This window comes from Vigna unguiculata, chromosome 10, assembly GCF_004118075.2.
Source record: "Vigna unguiculata cultivar IT97K-499-35 chromosome 10, ASM411807v1, whole genome shotgun sequence".
Lineage (NCBI taxonomy): Eukaryota > Viridiplantae > Streptophyta > Magnoliopsida > Fabales > Fabaceae > Vigna > Vigna unguiculata.
This window is the reverse complement of record NC_040288.1, coordinates 19,040,649-19,054,741: the sequence shown is the minus strand read 5'-3', so window position 1 is coordinate 19,054,741 and position 14,093 is coordinate 19,040,649. Positions and strand designations below refer to the sequence as shown.

Here is a 14,093-nt window from a genome sequence, read left to right as displayed (position 1 = left end):
GCCAACACGCAATTATGATGCGAAGAAGATATTGTGTCCGATGGGTATGGAGTATAAAAAATTCAGGCATGCCCAAACGATTGTGTCTTGTACAGGAAGGAGTTAGCCATGTTACATCAATGTCCACGATATGGGGTGTCACGATACAAACAGAAACATAGTGAGTTTGAATCTGATAGTAAGGGTCTGCCGGCGAAAGTTTTGTGGTATCTTCCTGTAGTTCCACGGTTGAAACGTTTATTCAGCAATGCAAATGATGCAAAACTCATGAGATGGCATGCAGATGGACGTACAACAGATGGTCATTTGAGACATCCGGCAGATGGTTTGCAATGGAAGAAAATTGATTCCATGTTCCCAAATTTCTCCAATGATTCAAGGAACATTAGATCTGGACTTGCTACAGATGGAATGAATCCATATGGTAACTTGAGCAGTAAACATAGTTCATGGCTTGTTCTATTAGTGATTTACAATTTACCTCGTTGGTTGTGCATGAAACGCAAATATGTTATTTATCCTTGATGATCTCGGGTCCAAGACAACCAGGAAACGACATTGATATTTATTTAACCCCATTAGTTGAAGATTTGAAGATGTTATGGGAGGAGGGTGTTGATATGTTTGATGGGTACACTAGTGATTCATTCAAATTGCATGCCATGTTATTTTGTACAATCAACGACTTTCCAGCATATGGTAATTTAAGTGGATATAGCACTAAGGATCACAAAGCATGCCCTATATGTGAAGAAGGCACATGTCACCATCAACTACAACATGGAAGGAAAACAATATACCTTAGACATCGGAGATTTCTTAGTACAAACCATCCATATCGTAAATTGAAGAAAGCATTTAATGGGTGTCAAGAAAATGAATTAGCTCCAATGGTTTTAAGTGGGTCACAAGTATATGAGCGTGTGAAAGACATTAGGGATGTGTTTGGAAAGATGAAAAATAAAGGCACTTTTGGAAGGTCAATTTTCTTTGATCTCCCATATTGGAAGGTGCTTGATGTGAGACATTGTATAGATGTTATGCATGTAGAGAAAAATGTGTGTGATAGTATTATCGGAACACTCCTCAATATTCAAGGCAAGACAAAAGATGGTCTAAATGCTCGTTTGGACTTAGTTGAAATGGGTATAAGAGAACAATTAGCTCCACAATCACATGGTAAGCGAACATACTTGCCTCCAGCATGTCACACATTGTCTAAACAAGAGAAGAGAAGTTTTTGTGAGATTTTACAAGGTGTGAAAGTTCCACTAGGTTACTCTTCCAATTTTGTATCCATGAAAGATCTAAAATTACTTGGGTTAAAATCTCATGATTGTCATGTATTGATGCAACAACTTCTACCCGTGGCTATTCGAGGCATATTGCCTAAGAATGTTAGATATACCTTAACAAGATTGTGCTTCTTTTTTAATGCAATATGTAGTAAGGTTATAGATATTGAGAAGTTGGATCAGTTAGAAAATGAGGCTGTACTCATATTGTGTCAGTTGGAGATGTACTTTCCTCCATCATTCTTTCATATTATGGTCCATCTGATTATTCATTTAGTCCGAGAAGTTAGAATTTGTGGTTCAGTATTCTTACGATGGATGTACCCTATTGAGCGATACATCAAGATATTGAAAGGGTATGTAAAGAACCAATATCGTCCAGAAGCATCAATTGTTGAAAGATATATTGCAGAGGAAGCTATTGAGTTCTGTACAGACTACTTATCACAAGTTGAAGCTATAGGGGTAACGAAGTCTTGTTACCATGGAATAGGTGCTGGTAAGGGTACTCAAAGTGCAAAAGTTATAACTCTGAGTAGAGATGAAGTTCTCCAAGCACATTTATATATATTGAATAACACTAAAAAAGTCATCCCTTATTTAAGTGCTCATAAAGATATTGTGAAGAGAAATAATCCACGAATGTCTCAAAAGTGGGTCATTAATAAGCACAACAAAACTTTTTTGAAGTGGTTCAAACAACAGGTTCAAAATGACAATACAACTTCTGATACATTAAATTGGCTAACAAGTGAGCCAAACTATGATGTCTTATGCTGGAGTGGGTATGATATAAACAATTATACATTTCATACAAAAGACGAAGATGAAAAAAGCACCACACAAAATAGTGGAGTAATGGTTGTAGCTAAATGCATTTCTCAAGTTCAAAGGATAAATATCTGATTATGGCCTCAATGTGCTACTTTGGTGTAATTGAAGATATTTGGGTAATAGATTACACAAGTTTCAGAGTACCTATTTTTAAATGTAAGTGGGTTGATGGTAATACTGGCGTGAAGATTGATGATCTAGGTTTTACCTTGGTTGACCTAGAAAAGGAAGGTTATACTAAAGAGCCATTCATCATGGCATCTCAAGCAAAACAGGTGTTTTATGTCACTGATCCCGCTAACAAAAGATGGTCAGTGGTTCTCCAAGGCAAAACCATACATTATACTGATTTCAATGATGAATTGATACTTGATATTAGTGAAACTCCATCCTTCTCATCAAATATGCCGACCTTGAATGTCGACAATGAAGTAAATGATGTTCATGCCGTACGTGATGACCACAATGAAGGGTTGTGGGAGAACATTCTAACTTGACCCATTTATTTATGAGCTCATAAACTTGTGTGTGGCTTTTCTTCACCCTCTTCATCTTTCTCAGTTCAAGTTCATTGGTACATTTTATCCCTTCTTGTTCATTATTTTAAAAACTATTATTCATGTGGTTCACTTCATCTTTATTTCTTTTATATTCTTCGTAGGTGGGTAGGTTCAAAGTTTTGATCTGAAGCCATTACAAACAAGATAACCTAATATCCATTGCTTTCAGGTAACTTTTATATTCTAGCTACTCTGTTGCATTCTGTTTCCAAAACAATAAATAAGGATAATATGTAGTCAGAGACATAGACAACATGGGTTGATTTCTTTACAGTAAAGTTTGGTAAATTTCTGTTTCTTCCTCCCTTTAGCTAGAGGAATTAAATGAACTATGAAGAAAAAAGTTTTGAATGCTAGTTTGAGAGAGTCCCACATGGAATCGTTTTGTATGTTTTGAAGTCTCCAAAGAATGATTTATTATCATATGTTGAGATGTAAAAGCCTTCGAATTCACTAGATATAAATTATTTATTAATTCTCACTAACAATTATTTATTTGAATAGAGAAATGTCCGGCGACACACCATTTGGTGACCTTCCACCTTCACAAGGTGGGGACAAGATTCATACATGTACCAAAAAAAATGGTAGGAGTGGAACTAGGTTGAGAGAGTTAACAGTCAGTCGTAGTGCAGATCAGAGATTGCCTATCCAGTTTTATATGCAAACTGGTAAAGCTTTGGGAGATAATAGCACAAAATTCACCAGCTATGTGGCCTTGCTTGGTAGGAGCAAGTCATCCATTCTTATAGATGATTGGGACCATGTTCCAGAGACAGTAAAGAATCAGATTTGGATAAGTGTCCAAGTATGAAATCTTAACTTATATAATTTATTACGTACATATATAACTGATATTTAACATATGTAATACATTCTTATTATACAGGTCACATATGATGTCCCAAACAGTAATCTGTTGAGGACAAAATGGATTTCATTTGCTGGGGAACGATGGAAGGGTTTTAAGACGGACCTTACAAGTCGTTATATCTATGGTCCCTTAAGTGATAGAAACCCTTGTGAGAAGTATCCGTTCATTGATGAAGACACATGGCAGGCTTTTAAGGAAAGGCGATTAAATCCTATCTTTCAGCTAAATTCATATTATATGTAGGTTTAACTATTTAATTGAACACATTGCTAACATAAATCATCCTTTATACTTTGGTGCTCACAGGCTAAGAGGAAAGCTGCACAAGAGATAGCAAAAAAGAATGTCCACCCCCATAGATTGTCTCGTGGGGGTTATGATAAATTGGAGCAGAAGATGATGAAAGAGGCATCTGCCTCTAATTCCAGTGGGATTACTGTTACTCATCCTCCTCGCCATGATAAATGGAAAAGAGCTCGTCAAAAACCAACAGGGGATTACATATCTGCAGAAACAGAAAGTGTAGCTAGGCGTATTGTAAGTAACTTAAACTAATTTACTTTTAGATTTGTATTAATATTTTTTTTAATCTTAACTTAAAGTTTTTATGTTGTAGGATGAGCTGGTTGAGCAAAGCACACAAGGATCATTCACTCCACAAGGACGTGAGGACATATTGGCAGTTGCCATTGGTCGTCTAGAGCATCCCGGACGTGTTCGTGGTGTTGGAAAATTTGTAGGAATCCGTCAATTCTTTGGTCCTCCATCAGCTAATCATAATAAAGTAAATATCAATGAGGAAGTCATCATGTCCATGAAAGAAGAAATGAGAGAACAAATGAGGGAGGAAATTAGGGAGGAGATTAAGAAGGAGATGAAGAAAGAGTACTTTGATATGAAGGCACAATTGTTAGCAAACATGAGAGCAGAGTTAGCCTCTCCCTCAGCCCAGCCTTGCAATCCTCCTCAACAACCTTCTCTTATTTGTGTAAGCACAAACGGGAGTTGTGATGTTCCTCTTGAAGAGGCTTCTCTCACTGTTGATGCAGATTACGAGTTGTTCATTGATGATCTCCTACAGTCCTTGGTGGCTTTAGGTAATTTGTCTAATTATATTGTTTTGCATGTATTTGTTTAAGCCTAATTATATTGTCTTATTTATTTTACAAATATTATTTGGTTACCTTAGGTAAAATGTATGCATTGGGGTCAACCATACACCATGCAACCATTGCCGATGATATGATGAGAATAATGCTTGTAGATGTTCGAGATGCTACTGCTCGAGTCCCAGTGCCCACTCAAGAGGTTAAGACAGTGGGGCAGGCCCCTGGAAATTTTATCCTTTGGCCAGTTAGATTAGCAAAAGTAATTGCAAAGGAGGTAATTGTCCTTACTTGTTTTAATTATGCATTTATTTACATCGGTGTATACTAATGTTATTTAATACTTTAAATATGTATAGCAGATTAGAGTACAAGAAAAGGAAGATGTGAATGAATCATTACCACAACAGACAATTCTAGAACGACTTGGTGCAATGGCGGCGACTATCGCCTTGCAACCTATCCAATTAGAAATGCCTCCCCAAGCCACAAATAGGACCTTCAACACCCCTTTTTTTTATATGTCAAAAGGATATTTTTAAAGTTCTCTCTGGCACTGATATGTTATGTGTATCAGTATTACAACTTTGGTTGTTGTAAGTAAACTTTTATTACTTTTATGAAGTTTGAATATATTCAATATGTTATTCTTATATTATTTATTTTCAATGTTTAAGGTATTTACATCGTAGATGCACTGAGAAGAAGAATGATCACATATATGGATTTATTGATCCTATTGCCATTCAAGGCGTTGGGAATAAAAGTAAAGAGGTTCAAAAGTACCTATTAGAGGCATTTGATGTTGGGAAAAAAGAAGTGTACTTAGCGCCTTATTTGCAGCAGTAAGAATGTCTATTATACATTAAATTATATTTACGTAAAACTTAATTGTATATAATGGTATTTGAATCTGTAGGGGTCACTGGCAGTTGCCGGTAATTCTTCCTCAGAAGTTTGTTGTGGTTCTTTTGTGTTCATTACACAAGAAGCCTAACACTTTGAAAATTAAAAGTACTTTACAAGCGTAAGTTTTTTTTACTAACTTATTTTTTGTGTTATATAATTTAATTTAATAAGTTCCATATTAGGCACAATTTCAATATACATTAAATTTTACAGAGCTGTTTAGGCTCATTCTAGGTTGCAGGGACAACAAATCACTTCCAGAAAGAAGTTGCAGTTCATTGCTCCAATTGTAAGTAGTTAATCTTCAAACTGTTGAAATACAATTATCAAATTTATGATAGTATATGAATTTAACTTGTAGTGCTCACGTCAACCGGGAAGCTATGAGTGTGGATATTATACCATGAGGCACATGCATAGAATCATATCCGCAAACATTGTTGACTCATGGGATATGGTAATATGTACAATTTATAAAACACATCTTAAGTATTTATCACTAAAGGATTGTTGACTCAAGTATTCATTGTGTAGATTTTCAATGACACATCTCCAATGGATCAAGGAGTCTTGAAGGAAGTTCGTGAACAATGGGCTTCGTTTCTTTTAAGTGTTTATATAAGATGATGTTATGTGTTTTATGACTTATATAGTAATGCGTTTTGGAGTAGTATTATATTTCATATAAACATTAGATTCTATTTCATGTAAATATTAGATTGAATGAGACTTGTTTTGTGGATGTTTTGGATAATTATATACAGTATATAAGATGATGTTAGGTGTTTTATGACTTATATAGTAATTCGTTTTGGAGTAGTATTATATTTCATATAAACATTAGATTCTATTTCATGTAAATATTAGATTGAATGAGATTTGTTTTCTAGATGTCTTGGGTAATTATATACAATATATAAGATGATGTTAGGTGTTTTATGACGTATGTAGTAATTCATTTTGGAGTAGTATTATATTTCATATAAACATTACATTCAATTTCATGTAAATATTAGATTGATGAGATTTTTTTTTTGGATGTTTTGGGTAATTATATACAAGTTTGGTATGTGGTAAGAAGCATAAACGAATTTTTCATAAAAAAATAATAAATCACTTTTTATACCAGTTGAGGTCATACTTGGTGTAAAATGTGTAATTTTTTATACCGGTTGGAACTATAATCGGTATAGTAAGTCATTTTTTCTTATATAACTTTCCATTTCCAAGAGGACTTTCTATACTAGTTTTAGAAATGGTATAAAAAATAATTTTTTATACCTGTCATGAAACCGATGTAGAAAGATCAAACCTTCTATACCGCCTACATCTATACCGATGCTAGAACCGGTATAAAAAGCCTATTTTACACTAGTGAATTTTCTTTTTCTCTATTTCACGATCAAAATCAAAGGAAGGTGGTATGAATGTTCTTCTCATGCATGCTCTCAACTCACTCCAATTTTGAATAGGAGATTTTCTTCTTTTTTCCACTCTAAACTGCCTATAATCCCACCACTCTCTTGCATGTCCTACAAAACTTGAAATGCACAAAGTAACAAAGTAGTATTTACTATGTCTAAGATGGAATGATTGCACCAAATCATCTATTTCCCTCTCCCAAGATATGTATGATAATGCACTTATGTCCTCACCAAAGAAAGGGAATGTACTCTCATGTGTATGATGCATTTTATCTTCACTATGACTACCTAAATGCAATCTATTGTACAAATGATAACTCATTTTGGGAAACACTTTTGAAACATTTATCTAAACAACTTTTCACAAAGAAACTTTAGGAATTTTAAAGAGAATATAAAGGAAAAGATTTCTAGAGATGTTCCCATGAAAGGAAGGTGAGTCTCATGGACAGGCTTAGAAACCAAACCTTTCCTAGCCAGAAATCTCTAAATTTCTTTCACAAAAATTCTCAATAAAATTTCCCAACAAGACAGATCTTAATTGTGAAAAACAACTTCCAAAGTGTGTGAAATCTTATGACCAAAGAAAGGTCAATTAAGTGTTTAAAGATTTGCACCTAGATATCACGGTGACCTAAAACATAGAAGCAATCATACAAATTACACAAAACCTGGACATTTAAAACATCAAGGCAGAAAACATAAAAACTGAAAACATAAACTAGACGAAAATCCTAAGTGAAAATTCATGTGGCCTAGGAACCCCTTGAACCTCACACTACACCTTAAACTATTACAATTAAATTCTAAGGATAGGATTGCTCTAAAGCATTTTTCCCACCTAAGCCAAATAAAAGGAGAAAACTGAAAGAAAGAAAATTACACAAAATCCATGACATCAAAACAGCAAAAACCAAAATAAAACTATGCTATGCCAAGCTATGTCTCTCAAGCTCTCGGTCCAGCCTCCAAAGTGTGTCTCCCTCAAGTGTTTGCTTTGAATTTTCTCCTTTGTGAACTTCACTTGTAGCTTGGAGTTCCACTTTGGTTTCCACCTCCTAGGATGCTACCTTGAGTATTTAGTTACCTCCAAAGAAATCTTCCATCAAGAATGTAACACCAAACCAAGAAGCCAATAAGGAAAAACAAGAAAAGCTTAAATGAAAGAAGAGCTAAACTCAAGTGGAATATAGTTGAAACATACTCAAAGATTTAACAAAGAAAGAAAACTAGAAATAAGGCAAAGAAACAAGTTAAGCACTCAAATTAATTACCTAAAGAATGGATTAGAATAGATTAAAAACAACCAAAAACAAGCTAGAAATCTGCACAGAATTTGAATTTTCAGCCACTGCCAGTTCAAAAAACGTGAAATTCAGCCTCTACTTCAGGGATTTATCATGTTTTCATTTCTCAACATTTTTCAATGATTTTTGTTTTCTTTTTTTCTTCTATGTTTTAGCTACAAGAGGAAAAAATCATATTTGGATTTACAATAGCCAATATTTTGTGATAAAACAAATACAAAAAGTGTGCAGACAGACAGCACTGGAACAGCAGTAAAATGTAACAAAAAAATGCTCTCAAACTCAAGTGATGGTTGTGATTCTAGTGTACTTCTTTTGCCACTTTATTTTGATCTTTTCTTTTGATTATTTTTTGCACTTGCTTGTACACTTTTTGTGCTCTTTTTCTTTCTTTTTTTATAGCTCTTACAGCAGCTAGTTTCCACCACAAATTAGAATCACCACCACACTATGCTTGATCATTTGCATTTTAATAGAAACAAAAGAGAAGGAAACTTAAAGGAATCAAAAGAAGATTATGAAACTCAAGGAAACACAATGGAAATTAACTCTAAAGAACTTGCCAATAACTAATTAACAAGTATGAACTCAAATGCGAAAATTAAAAGCACACAAAGCACACTAGAAACGAAAATGAAACTTAGGTGATTAAGCAAGCACAAGGAAAATTCCCATTGGACATTAAGATAACAAAGGTTATCTAGATGTGAAGGTTCATTTCCAAGGCTCCAAGGGAGAAGAAAATGTGTATTTATGAACCAAAAACAGCAGCAAAACAGTAGCAATACAGCAGCAAAACAGCAGCAAAATGGAAAGCTAAACAAAGGAATTTAAGACATAATTAAACCACACATTACTCTAGACAAAACATATGGATGAGAAAATTAAAATGACTCAAATAGATGAAATAGAAAATGAACAAGACTCAAACAAAAATGTAAAAGGCACACAAATTCACCATGGTTGAGTTCTTAGGCACAATGGCCGAATGGTTCCAAAGGAACAATGATAATAACCATATAACCAATGAGGTGAAAAGAAGAAAAACAACAAGACAATCAAAGGAAGTAATGAACAACACGGAAATTGAAAGAAAAACCACAAGGAAGATGAACTTATCTCTTGACGTCAAGCTTGATCAACCAAAGCTCTAGATACAACATGATGAGTCCATCTTCAAGAGTAAGGAAGCCAAGGAGAAGCCATGCGGAATTGATGAAGCTTCCATGGAGAAGGATGAAGGTGCGGAACTTAGAAGATGACAGGAGAAGTGGTGCGGCAATGGTGTTTGGAGAAGCTCTCAAGTGAGGTTGTGCCAACACTCAAGGAAGGGGGCTAGAGGAAACCAAGAAGGAGAACTCTAGCCTAAGTTGATTCACAAAAAGAGAGGAGTCTGGAGTCATCTCAACAGAATTTCTCTACTATATTCATGAATGAAAATACAAGGGTCCTAAGCTCTCTATTTATAGGCTAAAATGAGACCAAGGAGTCTCCAAAAAGTGGAGGGAAAAAGGAGTCTAGAAAGTTGAATTTTTGAGCCAAAAAGGAGCATGTGGGAGGTGTGACTTGCCACCTCAGCAAGTCACACTTGTCTTGCCATGGGAAGCTAACTCTCATCCTTAGAGAGCAAGTTTGAGAAGCTTCTAGGCTTTTCTAGAGTGGACACACTACTCTTGGCCCATTTGGCCCAATTCCCCTTTTTGGTCCAAAATTACTTCTAAAGCCCAATTTCCTCTAAGGCCCAATACATGTCCCAAAGAAAATCCTATTCTACTGGGCCCAAAATACAAAGCCTAAAATAAAATCCTAATCTAGTATTTACAAGCAAAGTGTCCTAGGCTAGGTCTTCACATCTTCCTTGGCCCATGTGAAGTACATCTTGGGCCTTGCATGCGCATTGGAGGCCCATTCCTCTTGTATCCTCCTAGCCATTGCTCTTGTTGTGGGTCCCTTGGTTAGTAGTATCTCATCATCCCCCCCCTCTTGAGAAGGATTTGTCCTCAAATCTGAAATTTCTGCCTCATCATCTATACCACTGAAATATTGGGCTGATTCATCAAGATGCCTCCTTCTCCAAGCCACCATCCAAGGGTGATGATTAAAGCTTCTCCTCCAAGCTTGATCTAAGGGCCAAGAATTAGTCTAACTTTTAGGCTCACATATAAAAACCAAAAGTAGACCATTGGAACATTTTTAACTCTTGAAATTTCTAATAGAATATTTGTGTTGAGATCACTCCACTCTTCTATTATTTTGAGAGCATATATGGCTAACTTTCTCCTTCATCTCCTATAATTGTAAGATCCGGGAAAAATTAGAATAAAAGGAAAACACATGAACAAAATTAATGGTTTGATTAATATTGTTGATTTATTTAATTTAATTAGGATATTAAATTATGAAATATGAAATAATTATATTTTGAATGATTTAAGTTATTATTGTATGTATAATAATTATTTAAGTGGTGTAAGTTATTGTTGTATTTATTTTGAATTTAAATATTATATTTAATGTTGCAGATATGTATATATAGATAAGTGGTGCAAAATATAATGTGCAAAAGTATATGGTTTAGCAGTTATGCATTTGTTTGACCTATTTGGGTGCACGGGTTCAACTTTGGTCAGATAGAAAAAAGGGCTTTTGTTTTGTTATTTTAATTAATTGTTGTGGATGGACAATATAAGTTTATATTTTATTCGTGTATAATATATAAAGAGAAAACATTTGGTATAGTGATTGATGTATATATGTGGTGTGGCGTTGTGCGCGAGTTGGAATCCTGGGTGACCCACAATGTGCAATGTTATTTTTATTTTTCTCACTCTTTAAAGTTTTGGGGCCACAAAACTCTTTAATTCATTTTCTCTCTCCATACGTGAGTGCAGCATGTAGGGGTTTCAATTTACTTTTTTTGCTATTTTTTTCCTTTCTTCTTTCTATTTTCTTTGCTGCCATAAACAGAATAAAAATAGAACTCTCTTGCATTTGTAGTATTTTGTATTCTTTTTTATTATTAAAGACTTATTGATGCTACATGAAGATAATAAAACGAGAGAGTATTAGTATTAAGTGAAGGGTAGGGTTTTTGATAGAAATACTCTAGGTTATTTAGGGTTCTATAACGTGAGTAGAAACAAGGGATAAAAGGAGAGTAGGAGAAGCGGGAGAAACATGGAGAGTGAAAGAGGAGGCTGTGGGAGTAAAGAAACGCGTAGCAAAGAAACCATTAGGTAGGGGAAGTTAACTTTATTTTCTATTTTGTTTGAAGCATGACCTTGTTCTTGTTGTCTTTGTTTTGGTTGCTTGATGAATGAAACTTGAAAAACATGCATATATAGGGGAAGCTTAACTCTTTCTTTGTTCACTTTTAAACGTTTGATGCTTGAATGTTGTGCTTTGTAAATCAGACGAGATGTTGGGGTATATGTGTTAGTGAATGCAGGGTATCAATTTTGGTTGTTTGCATAGTCCTCATATATCTCGTTTTCTTTTAGGTGGAATATATGCAGGGGTATACATGAATGCAAGTGCATGACTATTCTTTTTTTTTTTATCCCATATATATTGTTAGTGGAGTGTATATTTTTTATTTAGCCATGCATTTAATGTGTCAAAAATATTGTGCTTTGAATCTTATCATGGCCACGGTTACGTGCTGCATTCTATGAGAATGGAGGGAGTAGTTTTCTTGGTTTCAATTGGATTATTATATAAGTGTTTTGGTGTGTAGGAGGGACCCACAAATGCATGTAATGTAGCCTTTATAATGTTCAAACTGTGGCCACGAGAGGTGGTGTGTTTTCTTTTTTCACAATTTTTTTACGTTGCAGGTTTGGTTTTGGGTGACTAAGCATTTTCTTTTAAAGTGTTTAAACATTGAGGAAAGAGAATGGGATAATGTTTACGTAGGGTTCGTATAAGTTTGCATGGGTATGGAAACCAAATGTTGCTTGGTGCTTTAGATGCTTGGTGCTTGAAATCTTGTCATGGCCATGGTGTGTAACTATTTCTTCTTTGCTTTCTTCTTTTTCTTGATGGTAAAGTAAGGTGGGAGAAACTCAATGGTTATGATTATTTTCGAATGGTGTGTATGGTGCAGCCACTTTATTTTTGGGTTCTCGCTTTCTTTTTGCAAGTTTAGCATGTTTGGTTGGTACATGGGTGGGGTCCATGTGCAAAGATTTGTTTCTCTTTAAAGCTTATGGTTTCTTTTATTTTACATCAAGTTTTGGTTTGATTGTTAAAGAACCCAAAGCATGCAGAGGGTCATTTATTTGGTGCATAGTTTCTCTTTCTTAAAACTTTCTGGTACCTACCACACGTAACATTAAATGGGTTGTTTATGATTGGTGCATGTTTAATTGAAGAGACGGGTCCCACTTATTTTAAGTGGTAGTTTTGTTTTCATTGGAGAAAACATATAAACTTACTTTTGTGTCTTCTCAAAAGCCATGCGATTATTTCCTTTTCATATGGGTTCATGGTTTCCATTAGAATGAATGGATTTTTGTTCTTATAAAATGCATGCAAACATATCCTTGTTCACGGTTCTTTTCATCGATTGACTTTGTGGGCCTCGTTTATGAGCGAGTTTACGGGTCAAATTTACGGGTTAGGATTGCACGAGTCTGTTATACGGGCGAGTTGACGGGTGTAGTTCACTGGTTGAGTTTATGTTTTAACTTTTCATGCAATTTTATGGATCGGGTTTAGAAGACGTGTTTTACGGGTCAATTAGTTTACCCAAGTTTACAGATCGAGTTTACGGGTTGTTATTATGGCTCATATTTTACGGGGTCGAATTTTGTTTTGACTTTATGGGTAGTCTTTGTGGTTTGAATTAACGGTCGAATTTATGGTCACATTGTGGGGCTCGTGTTTAGAGGACAAGTTTACGATCGAGTTTATTGGATATATTTACGGCCCAAATTTACGTGTCAAGTTTTTTTGCTAAGTTTACGGATCAGGTTTGTGAGCCAATTTTAGTGGTTATGTTTACGGTTCTAGTTCTCTAGTTTAGTTTCGTTTCGACTCTTTGAGTTGAGTTTACGAAGCAGACATACAACTCGTGTTTTACGGGTCAAATAGGTTAGTCAAGTTTACGGCTCGAAATTACGGGTCATGGTTATCGCTCATAATTTACAAAGATGAATTGTATATCGATTTTAGGGGTCGTGAGTTTGGTTTGAGTTTACGATCGAATTTACGATTTAATTGTACGTGTTGTTTTTATGGGCCGAGTTTACGAGTCTAGTTTACGGGCGAGTTGACGGGTGTAGTTCACTGGTTGAGATAATGTTTTAACTTTTCATCCCAATTTACTGATCGCATTTAGAAGTCGTGTTATACAGGTCGAATCGGTTAAGGAAGGTTACAGATCGAGTTTACGGGTTGTTATTATGGTTCATATTTTACTATGTCGAATTTTGTGTTGACTTTTTGGGTCGTCTTTCCGGTTCAAGTTCACGGTGAAATTTACACTTACATTGTGGGGCTCGTGATTAGAGGACAAGTTTACGATCGAGTTTATTGGATTTGTTTACGGTCCGAATTTTTGGGTCCAGTTTTCTGGCTGAGTTTACAGGTTTGGTTTGTGAGCTCATTTGAGTGGTCGTGTTTCTAGGTCTAGTTTTCGGGTTTAGTTTCGGTTCGACTCTTTGAGTTGAGTTTATGAATCGGGTATAAAACTTGTCTTTAACGGGTCAAATAGGTTGGTCAAGTTTACGGGTCATGATTATGGCTCATATTTTACGAAGACGAATTTTATGTCGATTTTAG

General features: G+C 35.1%; 1 protein-coding gene across 1 annotated transcript; it reads left to right on the top strand.

The window, feature by feature from the left end:
• Positions 1-524: 524 nt before the first annotated feature.
• Positions 525-2,201, top strand: LOC114165345. The gene has a single exon (XM_028049990.1). It carries the CDS (start codon positions 525-527, stop codon positions 2,199-2,201), a length of 1,677 nt encoding a protein of 558 aa, XP_027905791.1.
• The last annotated feature ends 11,892 nt before the right edge of the window (positions 2,202-14,093 follow it).